We start from the raw sequence: 22,573 nt of genomic DNA, 5'->3' as shown, positions 1-22,573 counted from the left end.
ATTTTAGTTTTATTGCTCTTTGCTATTGTTTTCTTTGTTTCTGTTTCATTTATTTCTGCTCTGATCTTTATGATTTCTTTCCTTCTACTATGGGTTTTGTTTATTCTTCTTTCTCTAGTTCCTTTAGGTGTAAGGTTAGATTGTTTGAGATTTTTCTTGCTTCTTGAGGGAGGATTGTATTGCTATAAACCTCCCTCCTAAAACTGCTTTTGCTGCATCCCATAGGTTTTGGATTATCGTGTTTCTGTTGTCATTTGTCTGTAGGTATTTTCTGATTTCCTTTTTGATTTCTTCAGTGATCTCTTGGTTATTTAGTAACGTATTGTTTAGCCTCCATGTGTTTATGTTTTTTACTTTTTTTCCCTTGTAATTGATTTCTAATCTCATGTTGTGGTCAGAAAAGATGCTTGATATGATTTCAATTTTCTTAAATTTACTGAGGCTTGATTTGTGACCCAAGGTGTGATCTATCCTGGAGAGTGTTCCACGTGCACTTGAGAAGAAAGTGTAATCTCCTGTTTTAGGATGGAATGCCCTACAAATATCAATTAAATCTATCTGGTCTATTGTGTCATTTAAAGTTTGTGTTTCCTTATTAATTTCCTGTCTGGATGATCTGTCCATTGGTGTAACTGAGGTGTTAAAGTCTCCCACTATTATTGTGTTACTGTCGATTTTCTCTTTTATAGCTGTTAGCAGTTGCCTTATGTATTGAGGTGCTCCTATGTTGGGTGCATATATATTTATAATTGTTATATCTTCTTCTTGGATTGATCCCTTGATCATTATGTAGTGTCCTTCCTTGTCTCTTGTAACATTCTTTATTTTAAAGTCTATTTTATCTGATATGAGTATTGCTACTCCAGCTTTCTTTTGATTTCCATTTGCATGGAATATCTTTTTCCATCCCCTCACTTTCAGTCTGTATGTGTCCCTAGGTCTGAAGTGGGGCTCTTGTAGACAGCATATATATGGGTGTTGTTTTTGTATCCATTCAGCAAGCCTGTGTCTTTTGGATGGAGCATTTAATCCATTTACATTTAGGAACATACCAATATGTATGTTCCTATTACCATTTTCTTAATTGTTTTGGGTTTGTTATTGTAGGTCTTTTCCTTCTCTTGTGTTTCCTGCCTAGGGAAGTTCCTTTAGCATTTGTAAAGCTGGTTTGGTGGTGCTGAATCCTCTTAGCTTTTGCTTGTCTCTAAAGGTTTTAATTTCTCCATTGAATCTCAGTGAGATCCTTGCTGGGTAGAGTAATCTTGGTTGTAGGTTTTTCCGTTTCATCATTTTAAATATGTCTTGCCACTCCCTTCTGGCTTGCAGAGTTTCTGCTGAAAGATCAGCTGTTAACCTTATGGGGATTCTCTTGTATGTTATTTGTTGTTTTTCCCTTATTGCTTTTAATATTTTTTCTTTGTATTTAATTTTTGATAGTTTGATTAATATGTGTCTTGGCGTATTTCTCCTTGGATTTATCCTGCCTGGGACTCTCTGTGTTTCCTGGACTTGGATGGCTATTTCCTTTCCCATGTTAAGGAAGTTTTCGACTATAATCTCTTCAAGTATTTTCTTGGGTCCTTTCTCTCTCTCTTCTCCTTCTGGGACCCCTATAATGTGAATGTTTATGCATTTAATTTCCCAGAAGTTGAAATTTTGTTTTATATCCCTATATATTAACCAATATTGACAAGAAGATACTTGAACCTGATACTTTAAAAGTAACATGCGGGCTTCCCTGGTGGCACAGTGGTTGGGGGTCCGCCTGCCGATGCAGGGCGCACGGCTTCGTGCCCCGGTCCGGGAGGATCCCACATGCCGCGGAGCGGCTGGGCCCGTGAGCCATGGCCGCTGAGCCTGCGCGTCCGGAGCCTGTGCTCCACAACGGAAGAGGCCACAGCAGTGAGAGGCCCGCATACCGCAAAAAAAAAAAAAAAAAAAAGTAACATGCACTTGTTTAAAAACTGCAAAACTGCAATACAAACTGTTTTAAGTGTTGTTAACTTTTAATAAGCTTTTCCCGTCCTCCTCTCTTCTCACCAAAATCTCAACGAAACTCTCAGAACAAACTAGTCCTGTCCAAACTCAGTTCATAAGCAGAGAATTTTGCAATGACTCCATCCCTAACAATTTGAATGCTGGGAGTAGCTGACGTTGCTGACCTTTCTAGCAATAAAATTTTACAAATATCTCATCCCTTCTACCTGAGCTAACATGACTCTCAAACCATCTTCTTATCTGGGCTAATGCTTCAGTTCCTGATAGCTATATTTACCAATGGGTAAGTATTCTCTCTATTGACTTTCCCCACTTCCCCACTTTTCCTACATGTATTGGGCCACTGCCCCTCAGCAGATGCATACAGCCTCTAATTACTTTTCTTTCCTGTTAGCTGTTAGCATGACTCTGTGTCTACTTATGAACACATTCCCCTACATGTTGTTCATAACTGCAATTTCATATTGCAGTTATGAACGAGATGAGTACTGTTGCTCCCATGATAACACTATCTCCCCTACAATCCTCTCCATCATGGGCTGTAAAATCAAAGGCCAAGAATAAAGGAGGTTTACACTATTTCCCCCTTAGCCTCAGCTTTAACATCTACTAAAATCGATATGCCTATCTGTTCCCCTTTGACAGCACTTGGCCAGACGCCGCTATCATCTGTCACTTCTAAAGACAAACTGATGATCTTCTAAACACCATCTCATCTCCAAAACCTCCTATGTCCCACTTCTATCACATACTGGGGTCTGCCCACACATCAGGCTTCATCATAACATCTTTCATCATCTTAACATCTCAAAACATCTTTCAATCCCAAATCTTTAACTTGGAAAAAACTTTCACTAACTCAAACCTTCTGCCTCTTACTCCTAATTCTTGCCCCCATCATCTTGATCTCTAGCCCCTCAACCCCCTTTGGTTTCTTCAACATGAGGATAGCCCAAATAAATCCCAGTACCATTAACACCTTTGAATCGTGAAGCCCGTGGCCTTCAATCGTACCTGCCATCTTTTAATTTCAAAGCCATTAAGCAATGATGGAGTCACGGACTGCAAATCCTTGCCAACCAACCTCAGCTGCACTCTTGTGGCAATGGAGCAGTCAATTTACTCACCTCTTGGTGACTCATGCCTCCCCCCAGTAGCATTCCCTTTTCATTCATATTTAACCTTATCCAGCTCTCTCTCACTGTCAGCAATTGCATGAACTCTTATAAGTCATATGTGAAATTCATCACCCTCCCTCTCTAATTTAAAGAACTATCTACTTTATGCCCTACCATATAAAAACGCTTCTAATTTGAATTAAATTTGGTTATTTAAAACAGAGAATATAGACTTAAAAAAGATCCAATTATGGTAATTTTCACTGTGAAATTAAATGATCATAAACTCTTATTCCAATAAAAAAGAAACTTAAAATTTGAATATCTTTAATATAAAATGTAACTATTTTTAGAATAAATGTTAATCCCAGAATTCAAACATACAGTGCACAGGTAACAAGAAAAAAATTTAAATATTATCTTGCTCCATAAGCTTACTTATTCTTCAAAAAAAATATATAGTCCTGTTGAATCTGTCCACATAAAGACCTCTTTTTCTCTTTCATTATATGTTTCCTGTATCTCTAGTCCCCAGCAAAATGCCTGGTATATAACAGGTACTCAACAAATATAATATTCCAGCAAGCATACAGAAAATTCCCCAAATGGAGTTAAACCGCTAAATCCAAGCCACTAACTTTGAACAAATCCTTACCTTCTCTAAGACTTAGTCTTTTTAAAAAAAAATAAGGATGAGTTAATTTCTTAGATTCTTTCCAGCTTTAATATTCTATAAATAGTATTTATAATGTCAGATATGAGCACATTATGTACCAGAATTAACTAAGCATAGTAAGAAAAGTATGAGTCATCCTTGTCCCAAGGAATTAAAAAGATAGTTGAGGAGGCAAAAACACCAACACAGAAAACAATACAAGATAACACGGAATCAAATACTAACTGGTAAAGTAGGGGCTACTGTTAGAGGCCACAAAATGATGTGTTTTGGTGAGGGGAAGCTAGAAGAATTTGGGAAGATTTCACACACAAAGTAAGAGTTAAGCTGTTTTTGTGAAAAAGTGGGATTTGGGGCTTCCCTGGTGGCGCAGTGGTTAAGCGTCCGCCTGCCGATGCAGGGGACGTGGGTTCGTGCCCCGGTCCGGGAAGATCCCACATGCCGCGGAGCGGCTGGGCCCGTGAGCCACGGCCGCTGAGCCTGCGCGTCTGGAGCCTGTGCTCCGCAACGGGAGAGGCCACGACAGTGAGAGGCCCACGTACCACAAGAGTTTGCTACCAAGAATGCTACGTTTAATATTAAAACACAGATGTAAATAAAATTTAATAAATTAATTTTTCTGAAAAAAGTATAGTTGTTCTGTGCTAACAAATTCAACATAATGTATTTGCTTAAAAGAAAACAAAGCAACAAAAAATATATGGTTAAGTGATCTTGAAAGGGATTTTTTTCCAAATAAAGTTAAGTCTAAATAAACTGAATACTTTTAGACACTAGCTAATTCAAAAGCAATATGTTAAAGCAAAACCAAATAAACAAACACTGGCTCAGTACTCACAGGTATACAATATTCCACCATTGGGTAATGTAATTTGTGACCTTTTGCTGTTCGACCCGAAAAAAAGCAACTCTGGCAGACATCATAGTTAAAATGCTTTAGGCTTCTATACCTAGAGAGAAGAAAGGAAAATTCATTGGCTTGAAAGCCTATTATATAGTCCAAAACACTCACTTGTGGTAAGGAATTTCATTATTCCAAATCACCATCAAAATAAAAGTTATATTGGCTACAAATGTGGAATTTGCTTATTTAGTATTTTAGCTCCAAATTAGAACAAATAGAATCTTAAATTTCACAAAGGAAATTAAGGAAACCATCTTCCAAGTGAGAAAAAAAGCAAATTTTTGTAGTTGAAGTCTCTAAAACATGTTTTCATCTGTTTCAACATAATGAGAAGACAAATGTCCATGTTAGAAGATTTTCTGTAATGTTTGAATGTGAATGCAAAATGAAAGAAGAAAAAAGTTATGTTTATTAGCTTGACATCAAAATTTAAATTTTGACGTCAAAATTTAAAATATCACTTATACCATCAATAAAAAATGAGTTTCAAAATTCCCTGACAAAGGCTTCTTGTGTGAAAGTCGGGTTAATGTACTTCACGCCAAACTTGGCCGAAGAAACATGAAGTCATTTGATTACTTCTCAGTTAGTATTTAAATGCTAAACTCCTGCTTACCAAGTTTGACCCCAAAGTCTTAGAAAATCACCAAATTCCATCAGGGTCATATATGTATAATGAGTCATGCAATTATTATGCATGAACACTTCTGTAACCTATGTAAATAGAAACTCAGAAAGATCTCTGATTCTGGAGCAAAACAGTATAAATAACAATAATAAAATAAGCTTCACGTATTGGCTTTTTGAGGGAATGCCACTTTCAAATGGACTGAATATGCTAAAAGCATCCCATTTCTTCAGGAGGCAAACCCCCAAATGGGTGCAAGTGGGAAGGAATGATGGGCATACACTGAAACTATACAAACAGAAGAGAAAATAGCCTCCTACCACCACTGGTAGTAAATCAGCCTACCTGAATCCAACAATTGGACATTCTTTACAGATGTTGCATTTGGCCTGATGTTTTGCAGTCTCAGCTGCTGCCACTCGATGTAGAACTGGCAGCCAAACCATGGACTGTGGTTCCAGATGCATCCAGTCTACAAACTCTTTCACACTTATCTCTGGCTTGTTGTTATTCTGGTGAAGAAACAAAAATGTTAAAAGTGAAGAAAATGTCTTCATTTAAATTGCAACAGGTGTTGTTGCTTCAAAATCTTCTGAAAATCTGTATAAAAGTAAAAACAGAGTTTATATAACTCTTTCTAGGTCAGTTAAATCACTAAATATTTAAGGTTCTTCAAGGAAAAAAAAATTCTAAAATTTAAAAAGAGAAAAAGAAGAAATTGTCATTACGAAGAAGAAAAAAAATGCCAATACCTTAATAGACTTAGATTTAAAAAACAAAACCAAAACCCACACAGCTCTAGGTACTCTTCACATAGATATTTTAAAACTATAAAACTCATTCATCTAAAACAGTAAACATTTGAGAAAGTAAAGACTCACTAAAAAAAAAAAAAAAAAAAAAAGACTCACTGATAACTTCCTAAACTTGAAGGCCATTATAAATGCCAATAAAAACTGTTATCTCTTTGTCCTGCTCCAGTCCTGTTACATCCTAGCAGGAGCACATTACGATGAATATACTTTGCAGGATTTCCAAATGTATCAACGATAAATTGTATGAAATGTCTTGGTCTCTCTTTAAATCTTAATACTAAGTAATTTTCACTTGTGCAAAGTTAAATTCATACCAATGTCCTTCTCCTGCTGTTGTCAAGGTCATTCTATGAACCAGAATATATGAGAATCATATTTAGAATTTTCACTTGGTATTTTTTGTATCTCTAAAACAAGAAAAAGGGCCATTATAAAATGTAATAAACCATAACATCAATTCTTCTTAAAGAGATGGTGTGTGTGAGCATTTTTCTCCTCAGCAATGATAAATCACTAGACATGCCTTGGCAAAATATCTGTAGGCTTGTACTTTATGCATACTTATAACATCGGTAGAAGCATTTCTAAAATGCTTTTCTATACGGTAAGCATCAAAAAAGAGACTAACGTGCTTTTCCAGTTTAATATCAGTAACTTAGATCAGTATAAAACTTGTGTACATCATTCTCCTTTTGTACATATGTTCTCAAAGAAAAGAGTACAATTTCAATAACATCTTTAATTTACATTTAAAAAAAATCTTGCCTACAAGGAGATCAGGGCATTTTTATTCATTTATTTAGCAAACATCTATTAAGTAGCTATGATGTCCAAGGCACTGTACATAGGGATACAATAGTAAAAAGAAAGAAACAGCCCTTGTTCATGGAGCTTAGGTTTATATAAAAGAAAAAAACCACTAAACAAGTAATTATATAATTCAGTATGTTTTTATTATCAATTTTAATGAGCATGATAAGAAGGCAGAGGAGATTCAGGTGAATATAGTAGGGACACATAACCTCATCTGAAGGAGTCAGTGAAGGATTTTCAGCAGATGTGAGATTTAAGGGAAGATCTAAAGAATGAATAAGGATTAGCAATGTCAAGGGAGTTTGTGGGTGGAGGGTAAGAAAGAACATTCTAAACAGAGGGCACATGTCCAAAGGCACTAGGGCCGGAATGAAGGAACAGCACGGCTGGAAAGCTCAAGGGGACCAGTGGTACAAGATGAGGCTGCGGCAAAAGTAGGGCCAAATCATAGCAATCTAATGGCACATGTTAAAGATTTGAGGTTTTAACCCTTGAGGAACAGTAAGTCTCCTTGAGGTGGCTGCTGTTCCTTGAATCAAATGTGCCTTAAGAAATAAAATAAAACTTACTGGGATGGTACCAGCGTCTTCCACCACCTGGTTCCAGCCCAAGTCCCCTGTTCCATTTCTCAGAATATCCTCAATACCATTCCCCACACATTCTATACACCAGTGATCCTTCATGAACGTTTACCTGTTGGAAGCAGCTGCGAACACTGGGTTCAATATTACTGCCCCCAAAAGCTGCTACTTCCCCCAGTTGCCGAGGGATCTGGATGGCATCATGAAGTAACAGGCCAAGCTGTCTCTGGTCACACATTTCTGTGGGCCCAGCCACTTCCTGAAAGAGATCTACAAGGAGGAGAGGCAAGAGGTTAACCTCCATCTGCCTATTCTGGAATTTTAAGTAAAATATACCTTTGGTTATGTGGAATGAACGACGTAGATTTAAAAAAAAACTTATGGGGACGTGAATTACATTAGTTGTCGCCTGAATTCCGACAACCTTAACATTCTGCATATTTGTAATCAGGAACTGGTTAACTACATGTTTCCTAAAACGATCTACTGCAGTATGTAAATACATATAAACAGACCAATAAATACAAATTTCCTTTTTAAATGGTCCAGTGTATGCATGTGGGTTCATTCAGTGGTCTCTATAAGGTTTCCCTTCTGATTGAAAAAGACAGACAGCTAAAAAGAAGCTTTCTTTATGACTTGTTAAAGGAATGAATGTATCTTAAGTAGCAAATTTTAAAAGATTTGTTTATCAATTTTTTGTATTCACTCCTAAATTCAATATTCATTGAATATATATATTTTAATTTCTTTTAAAGATTTCTATACTCAAATCTATTTTGCATAAGAAACATTAAACAGTATAAGGAGGTGTCTTTAATTTTAGGGGTTATTTTTTTAGGCCCAATCAGTCTCTCGTTCCTTATTAGCGATAAAAATTATTTTTTTACATCATTTCATGTAATAAAATACATTAATTCAAATGTAAAGGACTTAATGAAAACTCATGCATACTTTCACACAGTTCTTAGGCTTTTCTATTCATTAAAAAAAGATGTTTTAAAAGTTTTTTGATTCAGTAAAATAAAAACTCTTTTCTTCCTTCTAGAATTGGCTTATCTTCTTTTCATCACTTGCAGTATTTTGAGGATGAAAATATTACCATATTTCCAGCAACAAAGCTAACATATTCAAATAAGTTACTTTTGGAGTAGGGAGAAATTTCATGTAAAAACAATTCACTTCATTATAGAAACTAATACTTTTTGGAAAGAAATTTCCAAGTTCTAAAAATTCAAAATCACACAAATTCTAAATGGTTTTCATGTGAAGTTTTCCAAGAAAAAAAGAATGGGGAGTAAATATTTATTGGATCCTAAAAACCATTTTCAAACAATACCTGATAAATGAATATCAGATCAAAAGGTATCATTCCCTTTTTTTTTAAGGAAATAAGGCTAGATCTAACACTGTCAACTTTCAAACGACTAAACCAAGCTCAGTGATACTGACACAGTAATTATAATGAAATATGACTTTAATTATAAGCATACATTGGGAAAGCAAATTCAATAAAAATACATTTAATTTTTATTATCATTTGTTCTCTAAGATGGTTAGAGTTCTACTTGCTTCTTTTCATTTGTCAAAAATAAGACTATCATAGCCAGAAAGTATTTATCCAGGATTCTTATTATGATTCTCATTGTAAACCCGTTCCTGAGAAGAGGCCTCCTAAGTCAATACAAAGTTGATGCATATGAATAATAATAATCTGTAGAGAGAAGCGCACATATTCAGCAACATCAAGCATGCCCAGCTTTCCTCTTTTGAGGAAGATAGCTATACTACTATGCCACTATTTACGTAAAACTACACACGAAACATAAGAGAAAAGACTCCTTAACATTCTGACATATTTCTGAATTCTTCTGAAAGTTCACATGTTGATGTTACAGTCAGATACGAAAAGGAGTATCATGATGTGTGGATGGATCAGAGGAATGTTCCAATCTAAAACCCAAGTTCCAATAAGTAATCACAGAAGAGATGCAAAAGGCCATTCAAAAGGATCTTTGTAAATGTGTTGCTGATGAGGCAAGGAAGCCACTGAGTTACCAGCAGGAAGGCCAGCGTGTTGTTAGAACCTAATCAAGGGACATTCTCAAAAAGGCACGAAGAGAAAAGAAGGTGTCACCGGGGTAAAGACACTGACAAGCCATTGCAAAATCAGCGTTCAGCTGGATACCAACTGATCCAGAATAGCACCTCTGCCATTGAGTTTGGAGAGCAAAGTGTCTTGAATATTAATTCCGACAAAGAAAGTAATAATGAGGAAGTGTTCTGATACTATTAGGGAAATCAAAAGTGGAATCAGAGTTGCTAAGGACCTCAAAGTAAAAAGAAAAACAAAACCCCAGAATATTTCCAGAGTCTCAGTACTCTGAGGAAAGATTTAAAGATTTCAACTCAAAGATTTCTTATTTAATTAAGTTCTAAATGGCATACTTCATGGATTAAATTAAATATCAGAAATTTTCATTGCAGGGCTTCTGCTTCCCCTGCTATAATCTGAAAGTTCAATGTGGAATTATACAGAGTATTGTTTCCCGACATTTGTAGAAAGAGTGTCCACCGTAGTACGAGTGTATGAGTACATGTATGCTGAAATACCTCTTCATTTGAAAAATTATATGCTTCAAAAGTACGTGTGAAGGTATGTGTGTAGATAAAAGACATTTTTTTGTATATTGCATAGAATTTGGTTTTTGCTCTAAAACTATAGTCATCATGTTGTAACTCTTTCTTCTGGCCTCAGATTACTCCAATAATCAGCTTGAAAAACACAGGCAGGAGGCATCGTTGATCTAGAAAAACAGATCACCCTTGCATTTTAATAAGATTCATGATAAACTTTGAGGTTGGATTTGCACTCTTTTCAGAGTAAGCTGAGCACCGTAACATAACTGTTACTTTCAGAGAACCCTAAATTCTTTTAGGAACACATGAAAACCCCAAATCACAGTTGATTTTTTTTAAAGTCCTTTTCTAATTTGAAACACTGATGTTTTCATTAACATTTTTCTTTCCCACTCATTATAGAAATAACTTTTTTGCTTTGAAAATTATATCTTTTGACAATTATAATGCTGAAGACAATTTAAATTCTAGATAAAGTGCCACCAGGCAGAAGCCTGTGCAAAGCTTTTTTCTGCATATGGCTTACTAGGTTCTGACTCCATCAAGGCACCTCGCCTTCTGATCCTACAATCAGCTTTTCGTTTCATTTTCGCTGACATTCTTGTCAAACTATCTAAAAAAAACAGGCCACCACGATCTAGCCCTGGAATTCAAAAACAAATTGCTTCACAGTCATCCCAGAAAATAAAAGTATTTTAAAATGTATGTATGTTCACAGAAGATGAAGAACCTAAAATTTATAGGACCTGGGATCAAATATTTTCCTGGTTTTGGTATCTCTCTATTCATGAAATATCCCTCTCCCTCTCCCTCGAAGGTATGGATAGATCTGTACAGAATCATATGAGGCTATGCATGGCAGGATCAATTTACTCACATTTTATGGATAAAATTAAATCAAAAAAATTTACAGTAATTAAGAGTTTGGAGACATAGCAGCAATTGCTACCATTTATTCAACAACTGCTATCTCTAGGTATTTTTCACATATGATCTCTAGTTGCTTTCAAAGCAAGAATTAGTAGCTTCATTCTTTGTTGAAGAAAATTCACTAAATTTCAGCTCCCTGGAATGTGAAATGGGAATCTTATTACTACCTCTTAGCTGTCGGTATTCAGTGGAATCGTGTAACCTGCCCAGAGTCATCCAGCAGCCACTAAGTGGTAGAGCTGAGATTCGAAGGCAGGTCTCCCTGGCTCCCGAACCTGTCCCTTTTCAAATGTCAAGATGCCCTTCATTAACTGACAGCTCAAAGGTCACCACTGATTTATTTGGTGAATAAGAACAAATATAACGAGACTAAAAAATATATCACTTTATTTTCTTATACTATAAAATATAATTATTTGTCTCACTGTGACTATAACAGTTCTAGTCCATGCTGATTTTCTTAAGCACTGGAAATATACGGAAATAGAAAAGGTTTGGGCTTTAGAGTCAGAAATATCTATGATCTAATTCTAGCCCCACGATTCACGGTCTCTACAGCCTTGACTAGATTTCTAACCTATCCCAAGAATTATTTTTTTCAGCTGGAAAATGGAAATCACAATGCCTACATTATGGGGCAATTATGAATTAAATGAGATACAATCTGCAGTCAGTTCTTACTCCATCAATGCACCTCACATCTTGATCCTATAATCAGCTTTCCATTTCACACAAATTCACATCACTTTGCACTGACACCCTTTGTCTAGACTCGTACATGTATGATCGAGGTTAAAAAAAAAAGAGCTATTATTACTAGCAAATCATATAAAGTAAGTCTCTAATAAGTTGTTATTATCATTATTATTACTAAAAACATTATTGGTATAAGAAAGGTCTTACATACATCTGTATTTTTCTTCTAAGAGACCTTTGGAGAGAGAGATCAACCCAATCTTCAGACTCTGCACTCTTATTTTTCCAGTCCGACCCCTGAAATTATAAGAATCTCAGTGTGTTAGATGCATTTAAAACTGTATACAGTATGCTAATTATTTCTGAATATCTATTTCCTTGAGGCTAAATGGAAAAAAAATTGCATCTTAAAAATGCAACTTTCTGGGCTTCCCTGGTGGCGCAGTGGTTGAGAGTCCACCTGCCGATGCAGGGGACACGGGTTCGTGCCCTGGTCCAGGAAGATCCCACATGCCGCAGAGCGGCTAGGCCCATAAGCCATGGCCGCTGAGCCAGCATGTCCGGAGCCTGTGCTCCGCAACGAGAGAGACCACGACAGTGAGAGGCCCACATAACGCAAAAAAAAAAAAAAATGCAACTTTCTTTTCACTTTTATTAATTAATGTTAAACCCATACCGTAAGTTCATGACATATTTTAATAGTATATTTGACTTAGTCTGGAAGAATATACAGCCTGAAGTCACTTTATGTACAACATATGAACTTGGAAGAACAAAAGAAAGTAAAATGAAAATGCTAATTATAAAGCTAAAATATTTCATTTTTATAAACACTATGAATTAAAATCTGTTAATAATTATAAATGCAAGATTCAAACTAATAGCTAGAGATATATATAATATGCATGTGACAATACAGCAAGAAAGGTATAATGATATATCTAAAAACAGATGTAAGAAAACTGACTGGAAAATTAACTATATGTTGAGGGCTATAACTTGTTGAATACTTAAAAACTTCTCGTCTTCATTGATTTTGATCTCTGTCAATGCAGTTTCTATAAATTACTACTGCAATTATAATAGTCAATGATCTTAAATACACAGGTGTGCAATATTTATTTGGGAAAGTATCAAATTATAATTAAATACAAAATTTATTAATTAATTAACACTAGAAAATAGCTTCATATTATGCCAATGAGAGACCATTTCAATTTCACTTATAATTTGACTGGAAGAATAATTTTATCTTTAAAAGCATAGAGTTATATTTACTCTGTCTTTTATCAAAGAATAAATGAGTTGTTTACCAAATGTCACACTGTACTAGATCCTGGGGCTGGGGAAAGGGAAATGCAGAAGCTACAAAAATTAATCCATGATCCTTGCTATGAAATAACACAGTCCAGAAAAAAGTCAAGATATAAAGATTTCTATCTTTATTATTTCATATAAACAGGATCAGTTTTCAGTTTGTTTTTACTGTTAATTTTCTTATGATATGTTTTCAATACACACAAGTACAACACATTCAAAACCTATAACTAAATGTTTACATAATTACATGAATACTTAAAATTTAGTAATTCATACTATTTAAAAACATATAAATATTTGTACCATGTAACTTTAATTTTAAGCATCCTTATTGTCAAACCGTATTTAAGTCTGGCTCGTTGATATTTTTACTATTACTACTAATTGATATCTTTCATTCTCAAATTATAAATACTCAAGTTTCTGTAAACATACAATGACATATAAAGTATGAAATAAATAAAATAGGAAAACATGCTTAGAGATTGGTAAAATGTATTTTCAAAATAGTCCCTCAGGGCTTCCCTGGTGGCGCAGTGGTTGGGAGTCCGCCTCCCGATGCAGGGGACGCGGGTTCGTGCCCCGGTCCGGGAAGATCCCACATGCCGCGGAGCGGCTGGGCCCGTGAGCCATGGCCGCTGAGCCTGTGCGTCCGGAGCCTGTGCTCCGCAACGGGAGAGGCCACAACAGTGAGAGGCCCGCGTACCGCAAAAAAAAAAAAAAAGTCCCTCAATAGCCTAGAGTTTATAATCTATACTAAATCATACCCAACAAACATATTGAACCCTTGCTATGTATGTGTACAACATTCAGAATTGACCTATAAAATAACTAATACTTAAATTTTAAAATAAATATAGCCATTATAAACAGAAACCTAAAGTTTATATACTCGTTTCAGTTTCCCACAATTATAGAAATACTAGTTCCAAATTAACCTTAAACTGAGCCATGCTATGAAGTGTGTTTCTATTTCATATTTTTTAGGTGTTTCCTAATTATCACACGAAAATAGACTATATCTGTTTTCTTCCCTCCAAAAATCAGGAAATTTTATTCTCTGTACACAATGAGACAATAGACTTGAAGAAAATAACAAAAGGCTGTGCAAATAGACTAGTACATGACTGTGGCTAAGGACAAAGTAATCCCTTAAGGGAAAAAAAGATCAAACTGGTACGTTTTGGAGGCTGATCTCCAGTCATTGGTGACAACACCAGAAGGGAACATCATCAGGAAGACTACTGAAAATGTCAACCGTCCATTCATGGCATCACCAATGATGATAAAGGCTTACTGTGATCCCAGCATTGTTCTATGTTCCACAAGACCAAGAGAAAAGTGTTAGGACATGATTCCTACCCATGACTAGCTGGAGAGGTGAGACAAGGAAACAACTAGAGAATCATAAGAAAATATTAGACCAATCTTACGCATGGAAATAAACGAGATAATTGTAGCTGACTAGTCATTAATGATTGGTGGTTCGTCTGAGTAGTTATTAGTCTCACAACATTTGACAGAGAAGGTAAGCCTAAAATCAGACACTGAAGGCACGACACAGCTGGACTGTCCTGACGAGGAGAAAGTAGATTATCATAGGAAAAGCCCGGACAAGGGGACAGAGGAAGCGGATGTGAGCACCAGAGGCAGGATTCATCAGGTACAGCGAGAACTTGCATCAAGAGTAAACGGTTGATAAAGTTGTCCAGGTTATATGGAGCCAGAGGATAGAGGGCTTTGACGTTAAATAAGACATCAGAATTTGAAAGGTAACAGGGAGTCAATGAAATTTACTGTGAGTGACATAACACGATATTTAAGTATTTGATTCCCTGATAGTTTTCATAAGTAACTCCTGAAATTAATTCAACCAGAAAGATAGGTACCTTATAAATAAAATTATATCCGCCTTGGAATAGTGGGAAAAATGACTTAACACTGTATCAAATGAGGTTAATATTCTCTGCAGGGACAAAAATATTTAAACCAAGAAATCCAGACTACTGATTTAAATCTTGATTAAACAAATTTAATTTCCACTAAATTTAGAAGGAAGATTGTGGAATTAAGACTTTTTAGCCCAGGAAGATGAGGACTGAGAGAGGTTGTGAACTCATAAATGGAATCAGTTTTATCTTCATAGTTTATAAAGTCCTTTCTATATATATATTAGTTCATTTGCCCTTCACAATCACTTGTGTACGTGAAGCAGAGCAGATATTTTTATCTCAATTTTTCAGATGAGAAATTGAGATGACAAAAGTTAAGCAGCTGTCAAGTTTTAAAGCAAACCAGAACCAAAAATTTGGATTCTTGTCCTCTACAACAGAAGAAAATAGACTCTTTTTTCAGACAATTCAGAATATTAGGAGTTGGGTACATGTTAAAAGCTGAAAGAAACAGTAAACAATATAATTTATAAAGTACTATCTTTCTTAGATATGGCAGTATGGTAGGAATAATCAAGTGATTATCAAAAAAGCTGAATATAGTTCCATATCTACTACTAATATGCAGTAGGTGGCTGTGGATAAACCGTCTTATCTCACTTGGTCAGTTTCTCAATCAGTAAAATGAGGAGGGCAGAATGGAAGATCCTCAAAGTCCTTCTGCTTCTAGAATTCTAGGATCTCCTGTGTGTGCATCACTCATTATTTCAAGAGCTGGCTGAATATATTGCAAGGGCTGAAAATACCAGGTCTGGCTGCAACCAAAGCAGTGTAGTAAAAAATACTGCACAAAGTAATGCAGTAAAAAATATATGGTTAATAGATGAATGTCAGATTAACTGAATGAATGGATGGGTTAGATCATGGTACCATTTCCAAGGTTCAGAGACTTCTTAGGGGTCCATAACGTCCTGGTGCATTGGATGGAGTAGATCAAAATTCCATCAGATTCTCAAAGGAAACTAATGACTTGAAAACAGTTAATAACTCTTGTTTGGATAAAGGAATAAGTCTTAGTTGCTAGAGAAATTTAGGTAATCAACTCTGGCCATCTGAGACTACCACCATATGAGTAACTATACTTTTTCCTTAGGTTAATTCATGATATTCCTCTCCAAGGTGGAAAACTCGACTGAATGGACACTGTTCTAACCTAGCATGGTCTTTGCTATATTTCTTTGGCATGGAAGGGAGATAAATCCTAAAAGCTTTTTGTCCTTTGAAAAGGAAAATTTCAACATACTGTCTTCCTAAAAATAAGAAACAATATCTCTGTGTTGCGTTTCTCATGTGTTCACATTTGACGGTAGAAAGTGAAAATATGCCAACATTTAACTCCCTAGAATATGACTTACGATGTTTCACATACTGCTTCCTTCCCAACTAAGTGGCACTATTCCCTTTGGGCTGTCCAGTGAAAACAGCATATATATGCGTTATGGGCTGAGTTACATCCACCTAAAATTCATGTGTTGAAGTCCTAACTCCCAGTACCTCAGGATGCAACTATATGTGGAGAAAGTCTTTAAATAGGTAATTAAGTTGAAATGAAGTCATGAGGGTGGCGACTAATCCAATATGACTGGTGTTCTTATAGAACATTAGGACACAGACACACACAGAAGAAAGACCATGTGGGAACACAGGGAGAGGACAGTCATCTATAAGCCAAGGAGAGAGGCCTCAGAAGAAACCAACCCTGCTGACATCTTGACTTTGGACTTCCAGTCTCCAGGACTATGAGAAATAAATTTCTGTTGTTTAAGCCAACTAGTCTGTGATACTTTGTTAAGGCAGCCCAAGTAGAGTGTTAGAGCCACAGATAATGCCGAAGCAGGGTGATTTAACATCTTCTCCAGTTCTTCCCTAAAACACGTCTCAAAATACACACCTCTGGCTCTACCATACTCCATAGAGCTTAATGAAGTCCTTAACTAAGTATCCCATGACTTGAGCATTCTTCCTGGGACATAAAATTAAGTTATAGGCTTTGTAGTTAAAACACCTAATTGACTAGTTATTTTAGTGAATTTACTATAGAAAATGTCTCTTAGAGGTTTAAAAAATTGAAGATCAACTTAACAGTGAATTAATGTTAACAGTCATATTTTACCCTAGGAGTATAAAAATTTGCATTAAAATGAAATGTACTGAAAGATATCCCACAGGGAGGTAGTAAAGCCCACATTCATCATGGTAACAGAAATCCATGCTATCTGTTCTTCAGTGAGTTTATTAAGAGCCTCAAGCACACAATGGCTATTTGATTATTTTTAAAAAAGACATTGTTATGATATTTGTCAGTATTGAAAGATAAAAGATTTTTCTAATCAAAAGAATAAATTGAATTTTAATTAACTGAAAGCTCTTGAAAGTTCTTGCATCTATCATTTACTTCTTATACAGAATCAATCAGCTGCTAAACCATACGTGCATTTATGAACTATCATCTATCTTCTTTCTCTTTAAATCAAATAAAAAACTGATAAGCACAAATTTTCATACAGCTAATTAACAGAAAATAAAATTTAGAGTTCTAATTTTCTTATTTCATCTTTGCATACTTTAACCCCCTACCAGAAGAATGAATAATTCTTAATGTTTCAGAAATATCAGCCCACAGCAGGTCTTTCTAGAATTGATTATTTTACAAACGCATTGTCACATTTCAAAAAGCCAAATTAATGGCAAATGAGTTATGCTGAAAGCTGGGAGTGCTCTTTATGTAACAGTGAGCATCTAATTAAATTACAGATATTGGAGTGTCCTACAGTATAAATTATTTAAAACACCATATATACACATAACCACCACTGCAATAAAAAAAGCTAATACCAAAAGAGAAATTAAATCCTTTTAATTGCCAAATTGCTCTTAAGCTGTCATACAAGAAATGCAGAGTGGATTATTATGAGCCAACAAATTTTAAAATTCATAACAATGACTACAAAATTTTGTCTTTTGAAAAAAGAAATACTATAAAACATTATGGAGGAAGGAAATCGGACTTCTTTCCATTAGGTTTCCCCTAGCATGGTGACTAAAAAGACTACAAATTTGACAGCCTTTATAAATTGAAGCAAAATCTTAAAAATCATAGATGGACATTCTTTTTTGTTCTATTGTTGGTTAAGAGCTCAATTTTTGGAAAGTTGTTCCTTTTCAACAGTTAACATAAATATTTCCACTGGGAAAAGGACTTTGAAAGAAAGTATTTTCTTAAAAATTCACTTAAAAAATGTAGACATTTTGCACTATCAACATATCTCACCCAATGACTGTATTTTAATGGGAAAAAATGCACTTACGTATCATATACATTGAGTAGCCAGTTGAGACACATATCCACACAGAGAGGAACGTTGACCAGATTTTTATGCATTTGTTCAAGGCCATCATAAATTGTTGTCAGACAGTTGATGACATCTGGAACACTAAGAAGCTGATCGTTTTGGTTCAGCTTGTGCTGTTTGAAAACTTCATTTGTTGTATTCAACTCTAAGAGATCCACTAATCAGGTGAGAAAAAGGAATATGCACAGTCATTACATTATAGAACAACACTGAAACAAAACCACTGCCAGTCTTGAGTTTTTAGCTTGATTCTTCAATTTAAGAATCTATCCTTTTTAGTTAATTTCAATTTTTAAAGAAATAAACAGCATTTCCATTCTTACATCTCTAAACTCTTCTTTTATCCACATCTCTTATGTTTATGCTTTTGAATCTAAACTCTGCCACTTTTCAATATGACCTCGCTTTTCACTCTTTGGAATGTAAATTTTTCCACCTTTATTTTTGTGGCTTTCCTCTCTTCAGCTTCTTTGTACTTTTAAATGTAGGAAAGCATAAATCTCTAAGTCTAATCCTAACGGTAGAACAGCTAAAATACGACACTGCTCTTTCTCCTCACTTTTGAGAACAGCCAGCTCACCTCTCATTCATCCTTTATATCACTGTGTAACTCATCATTCTTAAACAGTTTCTCCACATGCACATCATGAGATACAAAGTTCACTGAAGATATTCTGTTAATAAAACAGGTTTGGAGAAAAATAATAGTTCTCCGCCACCTACTGAATCAAGCCTGATCTGTAAGGCCCTCAAAATCTGGCTCTAACCTGGGTTGCTTCCCATGATCCTTTGGCACATAGGCAACTTGTAGCTAGGTAGGATTAGAGGAGGTTCACAGTACAGGTCCACCCATCCATGGCTGTTCGTGTATTTGCTCCCATTCCTTGCCCTTCATGGACAGAACCTCTACAATGGGCATGGCTGGTGCTAGACTATGTAGGGTGGGCACATAAGGATAAAGGGGAGCCCTGCTCTCGAAGATGGCCAGTCTGAGAAGGAGGATAAGCATACTGATAACTTCACTAAAAGGGGTGGAAATGCCCTAAAAGAAGAAGATGTAAGTTTCTATGAGAGCTATTACCACTAGGGGAGTGGAAGCAGCCTAGAAAAAGCTCCCTGGAAAGGTGGGATTTGAAATGGACCTTAAAAAATAGCTAAGATAGGGCTTCCCTGGTGGCGCAGTGGTTGAGAGTCCACCTGCCGATGCAGGGGACACGGGTTCGTGCCCCGGTCTGGGAAGATCCCACATGCCGCGGAGCGGCTGGGCCCATGAGCCATGGTCGCTGAGCCTGCGCGTCCAGAGCCTGTGCTCTGCAACGGGAGAGGCCACAGCAGTGAGAGGCCCGCGTACCGCAAAAAAAAAAAAAAAAAAAAAAAAAAGCTAAGATACAAGAGATCCATATAAAGCAAGGAAAGAATTCCAGGAAGAGAGAACTGCTCGAAAAAAGACAAGAATTCAAGGAAGTCTGGGCAGCTCTGGGAACCGATGATGGCAGTGTGGATGGTGTGTGGTCACACATGGGTGGCACATAGCTACCGTGAGACAGACGCACCGAGCTCAGGGGGCAGGCCATGTTGGCCTAGGGGGCGCCCTCCAAGGCCAGGAGGAAGAGTTTAGACAAAGAGAAGAACATTAGATAATCTTTCCCTTCAATCAACTTTGAGTCATTCATTAGCTAACTGAAAACAGGAAAACATACTAGATTATCAAACTGCCATGTATCTATACATTTACTGAGTGTGGAGATGACTCTTCTAAATCTGAACATGTAGGTCTGGAACATTACAGAACCACATGAACTTTAGGTCTGCTCATGGAAATTACTGCTTTATAAAATTCTTCCCCATCTTCATACTTAACTTTTTAACGTTAAAAAAATAAACTTGGGAAAACACTTTTTTATATATAAACAACTACTTTCTCTTTGCATGATACACAAATGTTCCCTCAAAACCATGACATATTTTTTTTTTTTTTTTTTTTTTGGCGGTACGCGGGCCTCTCAGTGCTGTGGCCTCTCCCGTTGCGGAGCACAGGCTCCGGACGCGCAGGCTCAGTGGCCATGGCTCACGGGCCCAGCCGCTCCGCGGCATGTGGGATCTTCCCGGACCGGGGCACGAACCCGTGTCCCCTGCATCGGCAGGCGGACTCTCAACTACTGCGCCACCAGGGAAGCCCCCATGACATATTTTGACAGTTAAGTAAAATGAACAAACAGTTTCCTTTGTATTTTTCTATTTTTAACCATTGAATAACCACTAATTTTGAATTTTTTTTTTAAATAAATTTATTTATTTATTTTTGGCTGCATTGGGTCTTTGTTGTGTGTGGGCTTTCTCTAGTTGCAGTGCGCGGGCTTCTCATTGCAGTGGCTTCTCTTGTTGAGGAGCATGGGCTCTAGTCGTGTGCACTTCAGTAGTTGTGGCACACAGGCTCAGTAGTTGTGGCTCGCGGGCTCTAGAGCGCAGGCTCAGTAGTTGTGGTGCACGGGCTTAGTTGCTCCGTGGCATGTGGGATATTCCCGGATCAGGGCTTGAACCTGTGTCCCTTGCATTGGCAGGCAGATTCTTAACCACTGCGCCACCAGGGAAGCCCTAATTTTGAATTTTTTAAAGACATTTATGAAATGTGTCTACTCTAGCTGCTTAAATACCATAGAATGATTTTTTTCCCCAAATTATCTACAATGGAAAAGAACTGCTTTAAAATTATGCAGATTAAAATTATTTTTAAAACAACTCAACAGAGAGGTCATTTTTTTTAAAAGAGAGAAAGACACAAATATAGAACACACACGTCTGGACAAAAGATCAGTCTGTTTCCTCTAGATGTCAAATACATCACTGGTAAAATTTCAGCTAATTACAAAAGTAACCTGTGTACGCTTCACATAAGTTCGAGATGGTGTCAGAAAAAAAAAAAAAAGAACCATCTGGAATTTTCATTGTCATTTTTACCTCATTTCTTGGCACTGTACACTATTTTCAATTATAAACTTCCAGAGGGCAGGAGTAAAATTCAAATTCATTCTTCACAGTACTTGTCAAATAGAAGTGCTTAATAAATGACAGTGGCCACAGAGCTATAATTCCTCACAGGTATAAAGAAACATATTCAAATACTGCCAAAATGCTCTAAGTTTTCTGAATTTCAACACTAATTATGCCAGCAACACAGCACTGCTATTACATCCCTACATGGCCTAAAGGTGACAAAAGACCAAATTCCAAAAAGACCACTTCCTGAATCAGGCTGTCCTTGTATTTCTTCTGGAAAAGCCTCCTTTGTGATACACTTTGTAGCTGTGACAGTAATTTGCCACATCCCACAGACTATTATGTCTTCAATTTTTAGTGATTTACTCTGACACTTTGCCTTCGTGCTTAAGCCAGGAATACATCTCCCTGAAGTGTGTCACATTTAGGTACCTTTAAAGACTGACTACATTTAAGTCACAGAAAATTATGATTATCTCTTTTCAAAGGGAGACAAATGACAGCTCAGTCATGCAGCAAATGAAACAAATAGCAGAATCACTTTCTACCAACTTTCAGGCTTTTCTTTAAGCCCACAATGAGGCAAAGGGGGTTGAATGGAATTGGATCTTCATTCTCCTGTTCTGCAAAAACACACACTGTTTAGCATCCGACCTTGGGCTTCTATGACTCTCCTCCTCTCTGTTTGACTGTCCCTTCTTAGCACCTTTCCTATCTCCTCTTCCCCGGACAGCTCAGAAATGTCAGTGGCACTCAAGGTCTCATGTCTGCCCTTTCCCTCTATAAACCTGATGCTCTCATTCACTTTCATTACTACAGTTATTACTTCTCTCTGGATGACTCCAGGTTCTGTTTTCTTATCCTGATCTCCTGCTTGAATACCTGATCCACATTCCCGCTGCTTTGTTCCCAACCAGAGCTATAGTATCGTCTTCCAGGAATCTCCACCTTAATATGTACAAATAAAGGTCTTGCCTTTTTGTTATGCAGAAATCCAGTAATGCTGTTACTACACAGACCATTAGTCTGCAAATCCCAAGATATCCTACCACTCTCCTTCTTGCACACTCTGCAATCTATCAAGTACCAAATCCTCCCAATTATTAGCTCTCCTTCCTCCTTACAAATCCATGCCCTCATCTCCCCTCCTAT

The 22,573-nt window shown here is 36.6% G+C and overlaps 1 protein-coding gene across 14 annotated transcripts in view; it reads right to left on the bottom strand.

The window, feature by feature from the left end:
- Positions 1-22,573, bottom strand: part of UTRN (utrophin) — a gene marked incomplete at its 5' end in the record, with an annotated part of 496,387 nt that overhangs the window by 45,161 nt on the left and 428,653 nt on the right. For all 14 annotated transcript variants that reach the window (XM_079938689.1, XM_079938693.1, XM_079938692.1 and 11 more), the window contains 5 exons: positions 4,631-4,742; positions 5,670-5,836; positions 7,646-7,803; positions 12,011-12,096; positions 18,380-18,581. In XM_079938689.1, the coding sequence (XP_079794815.1) occupies positions 4,631-4,742; positions 5,670-5,836; positions 7,646-7,803; positions 12,011-12,096; positions 18,380-18,581 (725 nt within the window). The remainder of the gene's footprint in view (positions 1-4,630; positions 4,743-5,669; positions 5,837-7,645; positions 7,804-12,010; positions 12,097-18,379; positions 18,582-22,573) is intronic.

Source organism: Stenella coeruleoalba (assembly GCF_951394435.1).
Source record: "Stenella coeruleoalba genome assembly, chromosome: 12".
Lineage (NCBI taxonomy): Eukaryota > Metazoa > Chordata > Mammalia > Artiodactyla > Delphinidae > Stenella > Stenella coeruleoalba.
This window is presented reverse-complemented; position numbering and strand designations above follow the sequence as displayed.